This window comes from Eucyclogobius newberryi, unplaced genomic scaffold (genome assembly GCF_026437365.1).
Source record: "Eucyclogobius newberryi isolate DKJ021-1_F unplaced genomic scaffold, fEucNew1.0.hap1 SCAF_15, whole genome shotgun sequence".
In the NCBI taxonomy this organism is placed as follows: Eukaryota; Metazoa; Chordata; class Actinopteri; order Gobiiformes; family Gobiidae; genus Eucyclogobius; species Eucyclogobius newberryi.
This window is the reverse complement of record NW_027315779.1, coordinates 18,871,076-18,887,834: the sequence shown is the minus strand read 5'-3', so window position 1 is coordinate 18,887,834 and position 16,759 is coordinate 18,871,076. Positions and strand designations below refer to the sequence as shown.

Below are 16,759 nucleotides of genomic sequence, written 5' to 3'. Positions count from 1 at the left end.
CTGTGGGGGTCTCCAACCTGTAGCTCAGCGCTACAGTAGCTCTGGCTCCACCCCCTTCCAAGTACATTTAAAAGATTTAGGAACGATAATTCTAGTTTTTTATTGATCAGATGTTTATTGTCATTGTTAAAATGTAACTTGAATGTAAATGTCACTGTAGATGCTTAAATGTATGCAGTCAGTACTGGTTGATGCTATGAGGGCATCTACCTTACCATCCAAGGTTTGTTGCTGTTATTTTGACTAAATTCCTTCAACCGTTATGAGAAGTAGCTGTCTGCCTTTTTTGTTTTGTAAAAGTAGCTCTCTGGGGTGAAGAGATTGGAGACCCCTGACGTACTGTATGCCAATGGCAAGATGTAAAGTCCCTTTATGGCATTGTTCCTTTAAATTTTTTACTTGTACTTGCAAAATCATGCAGGTTTTTTTTGACAATAAAGAACATATTTTGGCAAAGTAAAGTAAATAGCTGGATGTGCATTAGCACTTTTCTGGTTTTATGCATTCTTGTATGCACCATTCTTCTTTAGATCACCAGCCACTGCATAAGCTGTGGCATTTTAATCTGAGGTCCAGTTTTAATAGTCCCATTATCCTGAGTCTAGAGACCAGATATGGTTCCTACAGTCTACATTCACACTCACTCACACACACCAAGCCCCCGGACGTTCTCCTTGATTCTCGTGTCATGTTGAATCCTCTGCTCCTACATCACATTTTCAAACAGCTGCATGGATCTCATCATCGTCTCGTCCTTCAGGCAAACCAAGAAAAATATAGGAACACAATATTTCAGTTACAGAACAATCTGAAGCACTGGTGACTCTCAAAAAGGAAAGGATAACATTTTGTGACAATTGTGAATGCGCACTTTTCATTACGAAAATGTAAATAATACTTACTTCTTGACACGCTATAATAAATTCATCCAATGTTACAACACCATCTTTGTTTTTGTCCATTTTCTAAAGGGAAAACATGGCACACAATGGAACATGATTATTAATGCCAAGCCTTAATGTATAAGTAGTTGTTCTCCATATGAATGAATGTGACATACCTGGAAAAAAGCATCCACGTGTTGCTGTGGGACGTCGCCCTTCAGGGCAGGATAAGTGTACTTTCCCATCATGTCATAGATGGCTCTGACAATCTCAGTCATTTCCTGACCCAAGAAAACATACACAGAAAAGGATGATGTTTCATTATAAAGACTGAAGACCGTTATGACATGTTCTAAAGTCCACTACCTCTCTATTTATATAACCATCTCGGTTGATGTCATAAAGGTGAAACGTCCACTCCAGCTTTTCCTGCAGTGTTCCTCTAAGAAGTATGGACAAACCCATTACAAAGTCCTGTTGGGGTAGAAAAGAATAAAGAATAAAAAACACATTAGTCAAAAGACAAAAGTATTTTAACAAAAAAAAAAAAGATAAAAGAAAAGCCTACCTTAAACTTGATGGAGCCATTGTTTGTCGTGTCAAATGCATTAAATAAATAATGAGCATACATGCTTGCATCTGAAAGAGCGATACTGCATTAAACGTTTTATTTTAAAGGGGTAAATAGTGATGATAGACAGTGATAGGAAACAGAACTGTACCTCCGTGTGGAAAGAACTGCGCATAAATGTGTTTGAAGGTCTCCTCGTTCACCACGCCACTCGGACACTCCTGTTTGAACAAGAGATTGATTTACTGATTGACTGCCTTTCAACTTTTAACGGAAAATGAGCTGATTTGTTGACGATTGTTTTCCAAAATATTCCTTAACATTTCACGAGTACTCTCACTATCGTCCCTGCTGTCTAATACTGCAACACTCCATTTACTGTCTCTGCAACTTAACAGCATAAATATAACTGCACTGAACTACAACTACTGTGTAAAAAAAAAAGTGCCAGGCATGTGTACTACTTGTGAAACGATATCCATGTTGAACTCGAGTTAAACAACAGCTTGCCTGCTTACATTTTTGAATCCCCGGTAGAGAATTTGCAGCTCCTGTTTGGTGAAGTTGGTCTGTGCTTCCAGTTGCTCCAGGCCTTCTGGTCGGTGACACACCATCGTCATCTCCAGTTCTTCATCGGTTTTATCTACAAAAGTAAAACAATTATAATTCATACAGCACGCCAGCTAAGCAATATTCATGGAAATATTGGAATTAAACTGCACTGCATGTCAAAGCCGCATTGAAGTGAAAATAATGGAAAAAAGGAATGGAAAGAGGGCTTTGGCGAGTGCTGTTTGACAAATGTTATCTAGCCTGAGGAGGTGAGCGCTGTTATTAATGGTAACATGGAGATCGATGGCAGTTAATGGTGTGTTGAGTTGGGTCTGCTCCAGGCTAATGTTTATCACTGTGACTGTCTACACGGGGCTGTGGGCGAAATATTAACGCAGAGAAAACCCTGAGTTCAGCAAGCGATACCATGAAGAATCAAGCTGATTAGGAACAGCTGACGGTGATAATGAATGTGTGGAGAGGAAGATTGGAGAGGAAAGGAGGTCATGGACATGAGATATATATTATTAGAGGAAAATGGGATTGTTTGTTAAAGGGGAAAACAAGGTCAAATGGAGCCAGGATACACTTTCATGTGGCGAAACAATGTATAACGTTTTACTATCTCATATAGAGATAAGCACTGCAATACAGGATTATATTTTCAATTTACTTTAAAGATCATAGGTTGTATTGTGGGTTTGATATTAAATATGTACTGACAATGGATAGTTGTAGGTACAGATTTTTTTGTGAGTAGCAACATTACAATTGTATGTCATGTTTACTTTTTGGGATTTTTAATGGGATTGAAATTACTTATTACTTTGTATTTTATATTGTTATTGTTTAATTCATTTTTAACATATTTAGCTCGTGCTTGTTTTGTACTCTACTTTGGAGACTTTGTGTTGGTAAAATATGCTATACAGATGGACAGTTGGATTGGATATTTCTTCTATATTTAATTTGAATTATCCTGTGCCCTGTACAATCACACATATTGATTAACAGATTCATCTTGTTGCAGTTGCAGGACTTACACTTACAAACCTCTTGATTATTACACTCAACACTGATTCCAGTAACACAGGATTTGTTCTTAGCCGTAACGTGCAGTCGTGGTTCAATAAATCAATCACCCTTGAACTAGATTATCCCCTACTTTAACCCAGGCCACTGTTGTTTTGCACGGTACAAATACTTTATAGTGCTTCTGCTTTACTGCTCTGATGCACAAGAGAAAGGAAAGCAAACGCCAAATACAATTATCAACACCCTACACCCCTGCTATATTGAGTCTCATTAACCACAAGTCAAATCTAAGTATTTGTTCTGCGTCACATCATACCCTGGAGCCAATCCCTGTCTAAATAATCTTATCATTTCCTACAGCACAAACAAGGTGCAAAAATAATCAGCTTTGAGTGCCAGACACTTATTAACTTAATTTACTTATTCAGCAATCATTGCTTCTATTTAAAAAAAAATGTCTAAATATGTTTTCTGTTTGGATATTTAGTTCAGGTTTAGAATAAAGTGACCAACAGTTGTTCCCCATCGGTGTTTGAATCCTTACATAGATCATGTCATGCACTTTGGAGTTTTAATGGTTAAATAAGTTTAAATAATTTACATGTGTGGGAAATGTGGCATCATTTTAGCACTTGGCTGCAAAATTCATCTCTTTGGAGTTTCTTTTCTTTTCTTTATGTCAGAATTGAGACCTAAACATATCTTTCTTCCTATAGAAAAATGCATGAGCCCGTGTGCTAAACGTGCACAAAGATGCTTAGGCAAAAACTATATAAGATGTAAACAATAGAGCCTAGGAACATCCTGAATGGTAAATACGCTTATCACACTAGTATCAGAATACATTTGAATCTTGGTTGGTTTTACATTAGTCTAAGTGAAAATTCTATGAGGTGTAACGACACAACACAATCATCAGCTCTATTCATGGCTTTCAGCTTTCAGCTTCCTGTTATTCAAGTGTTTCAGGCAAATGATTCCTTCCTGGTTTGAGGGATTTTGCGATAACCTTTCCCCATTCAAAGGAGATCATATTTTGACTTGAATTGCACTATTGTTATAACAATAGGACCATTGCCATGCGAAATCCATCAAATCAGAACGGAATGCAAATGCCTGATACTCATGGCAACATTTTGAGGACTTTTCACCATCCATAAGATATTTTCTTTCTGAAATATTGATTTCTATGGCAACAGTCCTAACTTTACATCATTCTGAAACACGTAAAACTCCAGGAAATCTGTTGTCATGGAAATAGACAACCATGATAGATTAGCTTGAGCTATTTACGTAAAATGTGAATAATTTTGAGTGGTATCTTCCTTGTAACAGAAATGTAAGTGCAAAGAGGTGAGGTGTTGATTGGGGAGAGGGGTGAGAAGTGTGAAGTGTGAACATAGATGACAGGAAGGAGACGCGGGTGAGGATGGAGTGCTGAGCATATGTGCACAAGACAAACATACAAGATCTCACAGGCGATAGGTTTCCGGGTTGTTAAAGACATATTGATTGTAAATATTCTCCATATGGTTATTACTGTATTTGTGATTAGTGACCATCTTAAATAATTAAAGTAGGGCTGGATGATCGAATCGTGTTCTCCTCCGTGTGGCAATATGCTATTTTTGTGATTTAATTTAAGGCAGCTAAATGATCAAACAGACAATTTTCCCCACTCACTTCTGTTGTGGGATTTCTCTTCTAACGATCATCAAGAAATAGAACAGAGTTGTCTTTTCTCAAAGGTGAATGTTTAATTCTGTTGTACAATCGGATTGAATTGAATTAATCTCTCCCTCGTATGGGTTCATCAGTCACTCTCGTGCAGAACCGATTCATCCACACGTCTGTCTCGCCCTGCACTGATCAAATCCCCACCAAGGGATTCATGTCCATCTTATAGATTACAGGTCAAACAGATGGTCACGTGACCTACTTCCATAGAAACATTTACATTCTTACCATCAGGTTTGAAAACAGAGAAAGAAAAAGGCCACAACAATGGGACAGTTGGTCACATTTGCATTAATTCAGTCCCCATCCTTTACACTTCTACAATTCTAGGCAGGTCCGGAGCAGAAAAGGTTTATTGCCATTGCTAATGAACAGAATTCACAAACATAGGAACTTGCTTTGGTGATTCGGGGCAACATAAAACAATGAACAATGATAAAACAACCTATATAAAGTCAAAATGATAAAACAACCTATATAAAGTCAAAAAGAAAAACAATTTAAATCTGATAGAAATGAAAATAGGCCAACTGTGTACACAAAATTTACAGTTGAATTTACAGATGTAGTACAGAAAGTGAACAGTGAGAGAGTTCTCTGATCAAAAGAATCACAGCACATGTAATGATCAGTTATATGCTAACAGGAGGGGCCAGGTTTGAACTGCCGTGCCACATAAAGTGAGGGCCAAATTATATTTTTTCCCATAACACTTTTCCTATTGGACAATCTCTCTAAGGCTCCAAGTGAGTGATGGAATTAACCAATAAAAGATTATGCACTAAAAAAAGCAAAGTACTTTATTTACCACTTAAAAGCAAAGTGTACATGAATCGTTGTTTTAAATGTTTCTTTTACATTCAGCTCACTGGCTTTATAATATTATCTTACTGATGTTGATGCCTGTCAGTAACAACAAAATATAGGTCAAATTTGGTCATACTCAAAACCTTAGCTTGATACTGAAAGGACTTGAAATCTACAAGGACAAAACTACAATACAAGGAATACAAGAAGAAAATGGACATAATGGAGTAATTTTGATCAAGGAAACAAGCCTGAATTCAGCTCTAAACTGTCCATTTACTGCCTATGTCCTAAATGAATTTAAGATGTAGTGTACATACAAAAATTAAATATTAAAATAAAATGAGAGCAACTGTACAATTACATTCAAATTATAGACAAAAGAGGTCATATCTTAAAAATGTCTACATTGGCAATAACATCTTGACATTCAACCTGGTTAATGTCAAGGTCTGTGCGCCTCCGTCGTTAAACTGTCTATTGAAGCGGTGCAAACCGCTTATTTGGCAACATCTGGGGCAAAGTGATGGGCAATAACAACAAGGTTAGAGAAGCAAACCTCAAATTAAAGACAAAAATAGAAACAACATTGAGGGATACTTCCAAACAAAATTGGAATTGGTAACTTTAGCCCTCTAATGTACATAAGTCACAAAATCATTCACACTACAAATGCTACAATAATAATAATCATCATCTGACTGGCCATTTAAGTGCAACAAGTAAGCATTGACAATGTATTTGGGTTTTTTACACTTGGCTTCACTAAATCTATATCTACCTGTTTTTATCTTAAAAGCCATTAAAGGCATGAATCTAAAAACAGCAGTGTGTCCTCTGCCTGCTTTGGCTAACACGTATCCAAGCCCATCACCCTTTATGGAGCAATGTCACTGCCTTACTCATCCACTTGTCCTGTCCATTGTTCACCATCCCTCCTTTTTATTATGCCCCCTTCAACCCAGTCTCCATGACAACCCGATTCCCAAGCATAAGGCCGTGGAGAGACGTATGATATGTGAGCTGCGTGTTAATTCACGCAGCACCAACCTCTGATCCAGCTCTTCCCTCACGCTCAGCTGCCACACAATAATAATGCAACAGTCCGCAGTGATTTTTAGCTCTCTTTTGCTTCAATTCAAGGATAACCTACTTTATGGCACGCTATAATCACTATATTGTGTGTTTGGTGGCCCACATTTGCCTTAATCCTAAAGAAGACTTTTTTTTTCATCATTTGATACACACTTTAGAGTTTGCACGCTGAATTAATGCTCTAACCAAACAGTCAATCTGCTCACATAATTTACAAATGTGCTACAGTACAACTCTTTTGCATCTACGTTCAACTACTTTCATATTCCTTCATATACTTTTTCCTACCTCCTCGAGACGGTCTCCTCTGTTTGGTTTGCATGGTCAAAGTGCCCACCACTGCACCCATGTTGTCGCTGTGGAAACCAGCCTAAGCCAAACAACAGCCCAAGCGTTTATAGTCCTCCGTGTCGATTCCCGTTCCCTAGAAAGGATGAAATCTCCTGCTATTGCAAACCTCTTCTCGCTCGCATTTCTGCACACACGAGACTGGTGCGTTCTCAGTTGCACATACAGTTTATAACGCTGCCTCTCTGCGCCACTCCCTCCCCTTTACTCATCAGTCAGGGTGTTCTCTCCCTCTCCTACTCCTGCCCCCTCAACATGTTACACCATGTTGTTGGAGCCAACAAATAATGTCTAAAACATAAGGGCAGAAGGTGAAGGACACATTGTCAAATAGACACTTGCGAGCGAATAAATACTACACAACAAATCAGTAAAGGGCTCCCTGAGGTGTTGTTTGAGGCGTAATGAGTGAGTGGGGAAATAATGGGACTAAGCAGGCACTTGTTATAGCTGAGGTACTAAAATAACCATTATTTGTATTAAAACCTAAAATTGTATATATAAGATACTTCACTGCAACCAGACAATGAAAAGTGATGTAGAGTGGCATTTTATACTACGTTTTCCTTCTTCCCACTCCATTTTGAGCTAATATGGTTTATTATTATTTGTATTTACAAGTGGACCCTTGAAACTTGGTGGGCATTCTAACGTAGGTATAAATGTGAACGTGCAAACTTGTGTCTGAATCAGTGTGTTCGTAAGTTATGTGGACAATCTGTAATTTTTTTAAACCATATTTTCTATCAAAAGCTCAAAATAAAGGCAATTAATCAATCTTTTGTTTTGTTTGCCTTTTTGCGTTTATTTTAAAAAGCGTGCCAATTAACTCCAGAAACAATTTTTTTAAAAATCAAATACGTTTTTAATAGGGGTTAGCACAATATCTACATACAATATGAGATTTCTTCAGTATGAATGACCCATTACCTGAACTACAATCTCCCCATGTTCTGATATAAGTATTTCAAGCTTGGGCCGTTGCCATGGTGACGGTTTCTCACTAGCAACATAACTGGGGTCTGACTCTGGCCCAAAGATTTTACAATGATTTACAGCATCACAGTTTTCATCGAATATAATGTAATCGCCACATTTATTTATTTGTTTATTTGAGTAATTTTCTGATCTTAATGGGAATTGAAAGTCTGTCCTTCTGTAATTAAGTCTGTTCTAACATATAGAGTGAGCACTTGCATTATACAGATGCAAAAAGTCTATTATGACTTTAACAGCATATTCGATGCAAATCAAATGAGACTGCGCTTGCATTTGAAGGAGGAAATTAACTTCCCCGTCTTCCCATTGATCCGCTTTCAGATTGTTATTAAGTGGTAGAATTAACACAGTAATATTGAGGCAAAGCCAATAAGATTATACTATAAAACGGTTGTCTTGATGTATGAGGTGGTTGCAAAGTAAAAACCAGATATGTAAATTCTCGCCCCCGCTCCTCCACTTCTGTGAGTGCTACAGAAAAACCTCTCAACGCTTAAAAAATTCATGACTTGCCTTTTTTCAGCTTTCTAGTTTTCTTACAAGTCACGCCTTATTTGAGAAGCAGACAAGTCGTAAACATAAACACATCGATTTAAATACTACAGTTATGTGCTTAATTCAAAATCAAAAGTGTACCCACCTGTATGTGTTATGAATGTATGAGTGACGTGCATGAGTGAAGAAGAATGAGGTGTGTAGATGTGTATATTTATCACTGATTTATTTACAATAATAGAAATGTGTTTTAATGCCTTTTATATCTGTAGGGGGATTTAGAAAAGCCCAACCAGGGACAGAAGTTGAAAATTGGCTATAAACTTCGGCTATAAAAATCGGCTGCAAGCTTTGTTTATAACTATGTATGATTGCATTGTCCCTGTCAAATAAATAAATAAAATAAAATAAATACAAATGTGTGGAATATGGATGATGTGAATATTTTGCCATTCATAAATTCTTGTTAAATATTTATGCAACAAGGTTATGAAAGGACTGGAAACTATCATTGCTGAGTTTATGTGCTCCTCTCCTTCATTCACTTGGAGGACGTGGTTGGTGAACGGGGGCTGTCATGCAACTGGGCGAGCTGAGTCCATATTTTAACAAACTCATTTAGTTTAAAGTCATATTCATGCACAAAGTTGTGAATGTGCATTGTGACACCTGTAACACCCTGGAGTGCACTCTTAAGTCTCACACCTATAAAGGTGAACTACTTGTGTCATGAAAATGTTTTGTCTGTAAAGTTCCACAATATATTCAAACTGTACAACAGTGTTAAATTAATACGGAAATGTAATTTGCATAAAATCCTTAAGATATTATAATTATATTTCTTTAATTTAGCCCATGAGTCTTACATATTCTTATGCTTATCTTATTGTGAAAACTGTACAACAGCTTTATATGTTTTAACTTACTTTATGTGGTTAATACTGATGAATAAAGGAGCAGGGTTTATAAGATTTATCTTCTTCCTGTTTTTGTTCAGGTTGGTAATGATGAATGAATCTTTGTTATACTTTCCTTATTAAATCTCAGTTGTTTCTTAATGTTATTTATTCTCTATGCTATAAACTCAGAGGAGCACAGTTTAATGATACTTCTATCTATGAACAACTTGAACTGTTGCCCAGAGGGAAAAGGAGAAGTACATTTTACAAATGATTTATTATTTATGACTAAGAGTCATCAAAGTTGAATTACTTTTCAGTCAAAATCACAGAAAATGTATTTCAAACGGAAAATAAAAATATGGAGTACTATGAATAAATAAATAAGATAATAAGGCAATTGTTTACAAATAACACTCGATATTTGTTCATATGTACTTTGTTCTTTGTACTTTGTTCCTAAAACAACTGTACGTTATATGATTTCTAAATTTGGATTGATAGAATTTTATTAACAAAAATGTACAAGTGGTTATTTTCAATGGTACAGAACAATGTATCATGTAATAATGTGGGAATTAAATCAGTTTTGACCCTCCCACAGAATTTAGCGAGAATAAACTCAGAATTTAGCGAGAATAAACTCAGAATTTAGCGAGAATAAACTCAGAATTTAGAGGCCGCTTCAAAGTGACGTGAGCAGTTCACTTTCAGCACCACGGTCTGGACGCAAAAGAACGGGCTTGGATGAGTTGACGGTTTGGAAGTACATAAAAGCCTGAAATAGATGTTAAAGTGTTTCCTGGCCTTTAAAACGATGTCTTACGTGTGTGTTTATTACAAGACAAGACACTGCAGTTTAGCAGCAGCAGCAGCAGCTTTCCCGTGTCGCATCATTCACAAACTGTTGGATCAAACTTTCTCCATGATGCAGCTGTAGTGCACCATGAGCTCAAACAGCAGCCGTGCTCCGCGCCACAGCTGCCCGGAGACAGGAGGAGACGCCTCCATGTTATTCACACATTCTCTGCTCCTCTAAGTTGTTTCTCTACGTGGGCACTTTGCGCTCAGTCACTATTCTCACGTGCTCATTGTGTGCACTTAAGTTTTATGCTCCGATTCTAACCTTTTGTGATCCCTTGGACAAACTCAGTAAAACACACAGAACACAAAACATCTGTCTGTGCCTCCTCAGCTCCTCCTGACGCCAGGATCGTGTTTGGCACAGCCAAAAAGCGAAATGTTTTACGCACACGCATCATCCATACATCATCCATACATCATCCATACATCATCCATACATCATCCATACATCATCCATACATCATCCATACATCATCCATACATCATCCATACATCATCCATACATCATCCATACATCATCCATACATCATGGCATGAGCTCCACACACGCCAGCACCCAGGACCTGACATGGGGCACTGCACCGGGGAAATTATCGTTTGTAATGATCGACATCTATTGTGGTCTTTTGCATTAACTTTCAACCAAGCGCCATTTATAAGTGTGTATAATGAAGACTCCAGACAGATGCATTTGACTCAGTGTATTGACTTGTCAGATCGGCTTCATAGCTTTAAACACAGTTCATACAAAACAGACTGTACTATTATGCAACACTTATGCAACACTCGTTATTTAACGTTCATTCATTAATGACTTTATTCTCGTAGTGCCATGCATTTATTTTTTGGTTGGCCCTCTTACTCCGTCGTCCAAAACAATTGGCCCCATCAAAGATATAAAAAGGGTATTTTTATGACATTGCAATGTCCCTTATTGACCAAGAGATGGCAGCAAACTACAGTAGTAGTAACACTTCGCGGCGCTTCATTACAGCAGAGAAGCTCAGATGGACAAGGTATTTTTACATACATGATTAAGCCCATGCCAGGTAAGAAAAGGCTCAAAACAGTATTTCCTTTAACTAAAAACAAAATAAATAAACACAACATGGATACCACACTTAATGCTAGGAATTTGAATTGCGAGATATAAATACATTTAGATGAAGGAGGTTACATAAATGCCTGTAGTGAGGTGACTTTAAAAATTAAAAGCAGAGCCACACACAGTGGGTGAAGAGAGGTTTTGGGGGAAGACAGGTCATAAACGATATATCATTTTTGAAATATTGCAGGAGAGGTTACATCTGAAGGGGCTCTAGTTCTTTGTTTATGTCCATGGCGTGCTGTGTTGTTCCTGCAAGGTTATGCACTCAAAGGACACAGGTGAGGTGGAATAAAACAAGAGCGCTGTAGCATGAATGAGACTGGGCACGCTCTGCCTCTGCACGTACTGTACCCAAGAACTGTGTGTTTGTTTTTTAATTAATACATTTTTACTGTACATTATTATTATTTATTTCAATACACAACACAAACAAACCCTTTTACTTGATTGCTATTGATAATAATCTTAGAGGTTTTTGGTCCTTTCATTTAGCAAATCCCCAGTCTCTATAATACTGCCATATCCTCTGCATCTTCTCTCCACTGACTGATGCTTTCATTACATTTATATACTGTATCTTCTCTTTTGTTCTGTTTTTTCTATCTTATTTGATGTCCTTGAGTATCCAAACAATTAAACGTATGCATAAAAAAGTGTTAAGTCTTGGTTGTGTATTAGAACGCTACTGCTCGGGTCCTGACTAGAACCAGGAAGAACACATTAGTCCAGTGCTCAGGTCTCTTTTAACTCTAAACTGACTATTTATGTTTTTATTTGTTTGTCTTGAGATTGTATTTTGTATTTTGTATGTGTAGGAATTGTGCTACAGAGTAAACATAAATCTTGCTTGCTATCTAGCCATTTTCCCTTCTCAATATGTTCAATGGTTTGTGTTTTATTTTCTTTCTTCTCAACACTGTAGGCTACTGATTTTCTGGATTGGACATATATCTTCTGTCTAGGTCAGGAATATACATGTAACAAAGATGATGTCGTAAGAGCAGTATAAATGTACAGATCTCATCTCTGGCGGTGTGGCCCTGAGGCCTAACCCATTCTCCACATGCCGTGCTCTGTGCTCAGAGTTTAAAGGTTTACTGCTTTGCTGCTGCATTTGTGAGCACGGCCTTTCAGAGGTGACTGAGCAGAGGTTTCATGCTTCAGCTCCCATTACTCTATACACTCTCTCCTCGTCTTGTATGTACAGGCAAGTGTGCAGAACAAATCAAATTACTGCAAGAATATGAGGCGAGGGACTTGAATTTTTCAGTCTACATGCTTGCGTGGGATGCTGGTTCTGCAGCTTTTCATGTCCATGCAGAACATAGTGATACAGTCTAATTCTGATTCTGCTAGTATTACATTGTCATTTTAGTTAAGTTTCTCTAATCTGAAACAAAATGCAAATAGATTTATAAAATGTTCATCAAATCAAATACAAATGATAGTATTTTTGATAGTAAATACTTTAAATTTTGCAAAATGAGTCTTCACTGATGAAGGTTTGCATTTATTTCCCATTAATGTAGAAAACATCCACCTCCAGTGTGTCAGCCTGTGCCATCTAGCAGGCAGCCTCCAGCGAGGAATATACAGCACATACTGTTTTTGTCTGAATCATCCTTGTGTCCTGCCATGTAACAGATTTGTCCAACTGATATGTAATGAAAGAACATGGAAAACGCTGTCTCACTGCAAACCTGAGCCTTAGATGCCCTTGTTATTTCTATTATGAATGTTCTTAGGCAGCTTCAATCATACATCATAAAATATAAGGTTTATTATGTGAAAGTTTGTTTAAAGAAGTTCCTTTATAGTTCAGTTGGCCATATAATATCATAGTTTATGGTCTTTATAATGTATGGATAGACCTTTAGCTGTTTCATTACACTTTTTCTTCATGCCTTATTTGTCCCCATCAATAGCAGCTGCCATGGTAACTGTTAAATACTTGCCACATTTAATTTCCCAGCTCAAACTAACTCCCTTGTTTCATTATTAGACAAATCACCACTGTGTGTTACTGGAGGCACTTTAATTAAATCAATGACATTCAAAAACCAAGCTGTGTTCCCTGTGCTGCCCAAAGCACATTGTCTTAACCCATTTTAACAAAAGGTCAACTCGAAGTATAGAAAGCTCAAATTTTATTGTACTCTGGGCTTTGGCAAAGATTAGAAACTTTTCAAAGGGTAAGGTAAGTGGAAGGTTGGCACTGGTAAAAGCACACAGGCTTATAGAGCTGTGAATAGACTGTGTACAGCATAGTCGATACATTTTAAATATAAATGTGGTTTATCTACAGTAGTCAGCCTGATCTATTTAAGGTCTCTTGCTGACAGTGCTTATAACCATTTTTATCATCAGGACGCATACAGATACTTTTCTATAGAAACAAGGCACATTAGAATCCATTGTAAACTTCAAATTATATTATTCTTTCCAAATAACAATAAATTGATTATGCTAAATTCAAAAAGCAGAGAGAGTGGACAATATAGTGGCCAAAAAATAAATTAAAATGTTACAGCGCTCCATGTTGAAGACTCTTGTCGGTATCAAGGACAGTGCGCTACATAGAACACACTTCTGCCCAAGTCACTGCACTTTAGCTCTCGAGGGAACAAAGCTGTCTTTCACCACGTGGTTGCACTAAGGCAGAGAGCCAGGATTTTCAAATTACTTAAATACAGAAATATAGATAATATTGTGAATGTTTGAATATTGTTTAGTTTTTAATAAAAAAAAAAAAAAAAAAGATCCAAAACGATCCAAAAAATTGAAAACTTCCAAATCAGGGTATTAAGGGATGTTTCTGCTCTTTTGTGGGTCATTTTACAGTTATGTCACAGTTTTCTGATGCCTAAACCTAAACAAAAGCATTTAAATACATGTTCTAATACATTTATTTTGGATGGATAAATATATATATATTTTTAGATATTATTTTTGTTTGTTTTTCAAATAAAAATCTAACACAATTATTTGGATTGATATAAGTAAGAGGAGGAAAAAGCAAAAGAGGTTACCTTTAGTGAGAGTCCCAAAGACTAGTCTCCGTAGCGACTGCATTAGTTTGGCGATGCCCTGTTTGCAGCGAGCCGTACAGCCGGCCATCCTGAGGTAGAGGAGGAGAGGGTCCACCACAGAGGAAGGGTCTATCCACCAGAGTGTGTCAGCAAAGGGCAAGGCGTCTACTACTGAGGGGAGTGGTCCATTGTAGCAAAGAATCTTCAGAACGGATGATCTGACCTCTGAAGTTCCTTCATTGAATAGAAACAGTGATGAAAGAAGTGCACAGAATACACTTTGTTCTGGGGCGGCGTAATACTGTATATGACAATTAATTCAAAATAAATATATTCTCAAAAAGACAGTGAAACAATCACTGCTGATGACTTGCCTGACCCGCCAGCCCCGCCCACATTCTGTTCGAATGCGTAAGGGTCTGGAATCGGAGTCAGAGCCAATGAAATCGTCGGTAATCCATTTACCGACCAATCCCAGTCGGAGGTTTTAATGCGTCACACTGATATACGGAAGTAGCGCTTTCCACCCCCGTTCCAAAACATTCAAGATGGTGGACCCGGCTCGTGACCGAGTGTTTACTTCTGCTCTCGCTTCGGTTTGAACAATCAGGAAAGTCCGCTCTACTCGCCATGATGAAAGTGCGTTAGATGCGGTTATACGAAGGGCGTCATCGCGATTCAGGAGACATGTTCTGCGTTCGGGGACGGATAACGCGAAACACGCCTTGTTGACATGGGCTACGTAATATCCGGTTAAGCGTGTCACTTCTGGGTTTATGTGATTGGTTCTGTCTCTGCTCTCTAAACTCCGCCCTAGAAATTGAACCACAGCGGTCGAGCCCCAGACCCACACCAGACCCACAAAACGCATTGGGTATGGCTGGTCAGGCAAGCTGATGGCTGGTTTTAAAACAAGACTAGACTTCTTTTCTTGCTCTTAGTTTATATAAAGGTTAAGCCTTATTTCTGCAGGTTTCTTGGTATTTTAATTCTAGCCACTTTCATACACATTGTAGATCATGTAATCATTAGCGCTATATGGGTCGGGTAGCCAATTATTCACTCTAACATTTGTATTAGTCGACTAATTCATTTATTGGGATTATACAGAGTTCGTATAAGGATTTTAAATTATTTACATGGACCACAGCAGAAGGAGAAGGCATGGAATAAGTCAGCTGGAGATTTGGAAAATAATTAATTTAATCTTTTTTGACAGGACAGTGTGAATGAGACTGGGGAAGGACATGCAACACACAACTCGAACTCACGACGCCACGGCCTGCCCCACACATCGGGCATATGTGCCATCCACTTAGCCACGAGCGTAACTATTCTGCTTCCACTGGTGCTTTTACTGTCTGGTCAGGGCACTTTGAGTTTAATATATGGTCAAATAATATATAGTTGTGAGAGCTTTTGTCAATTTCACACCTTTTTTAGTTGGGCTTTAATACATCCTAAACATGCAACATTTAAACACTAGTTGAAATTAAATGGGACATAGGCGATTGGTATCTCAAAACAAATAATAATAGTGAAGTGAAGAACTAACCAGAAATCATAAGAAATCATAATCTGTATGACCAATAACTAAACTTGTAGCAATAATACAGACAATGCTCTGAAACAAACTCTCACTTATTGTTTTAGCCCTCATCAAGTTTTGATTACCGCACATGTTTGACAATTCAGTAACTGATACTTGTCTATTTCTTTCATCTAATGTAACAGTAGAGCATTAAGCATAATTGTGTGCAGCCATAACAGAAGATTATCACACAATCATAACTTACTTACCAGAAAATAATACTCTTTTCTAACAATGAATTCAGTGATATCAAATGTAAGTGAAAAAGGAAGACATACAAGACAAGTACATAAATGAGTAGAAGAATGTGTACTATACCCGATCCAGGAAGTACATTTAAGGTGAGCAAACTTGTCTTCCCCAGACCAGAAATGAGGCAGAAGATAAATAATTGACTGAACTCCAGCATCCGAAGAGCCTAATGGAAGGAAGTTGGAGCTCGTCTGAAGAGAAGCCCCCGACGCCTGTTACGTTTTGGGTCACTTTTCTTCTCCTGTCCCCTGTGGTCGTCTAGTGTTCCCCCTGTACACACATATATTTGAGGGAGAGGGTGGTCAGGGAGATGCAGAGGGAATCTTGCGGCTGTGGTCTGTGGAGGAGCTGAGTGCTCTGAGCAGCTCTGGACTTCAGCGAGCAACCACCAGTGACGCCGACACAAGTACCCCTCCTCCTCCTGTTTAACACTTTCTCTCTCTTAAGCTCTTTCTTCTTTCTTGACTTAAGGAGTCTCAAAAGCTTCCGCTAA

The 16,759-nt window shown here is 37.9% G+C and overlaps 1 protein-coding gene across 2 annotated transcripts; it reads right to left on the bottom strand.

The window, feature by feature from the left end:
* Window positions 1-531: 531 nt before the first annotated feature.
* On the bottom strand, window positions 532-16,643 carry kcnip1b (Kv channel interacting protein 1 b). 2 transcript variants are annotated; one of them, XM_072446525.1, is made up of 9 exons: window positions 16,333-16,643; window positions 14,424-14,657; window positions 1,974-2,098; window positions 1,607-1,676; window positions 1,453-1,523; window positions 1,251-1,358; window positions 1,061-1,165; window positions 903-965; window positions 532-754 (listed from the first exon to the last, which is right to left on the bottom strand). In XM_072446525.1, the coding sequence occupies exons 1-9, from the start codon at window positions 16,421-16,423 to the stop codon at window positions 707-709; spliced, it is 915 nt and encodes a 304-aa protein (XP_072302626.1). In that variant the 5' UTR covers window positions 16,424-16,643; the 3' UTR covers window positions 532-706. The 2 variants fall into 2 exon arrangements, with proteins under 2 accessions (XP_072302626.1, XP_072302627.1); XM_072446526.1 differs by lacking the exons at window positions 14,424-14,657; window positions 16,333-16,643 and adding an exon at window positions 6,975-7,255 and having other exon boundaries at window positions 1,974-2,100.
* Between the last annotated feature and the right edge of the window lie 116 nt (window positions 16,644-16,759).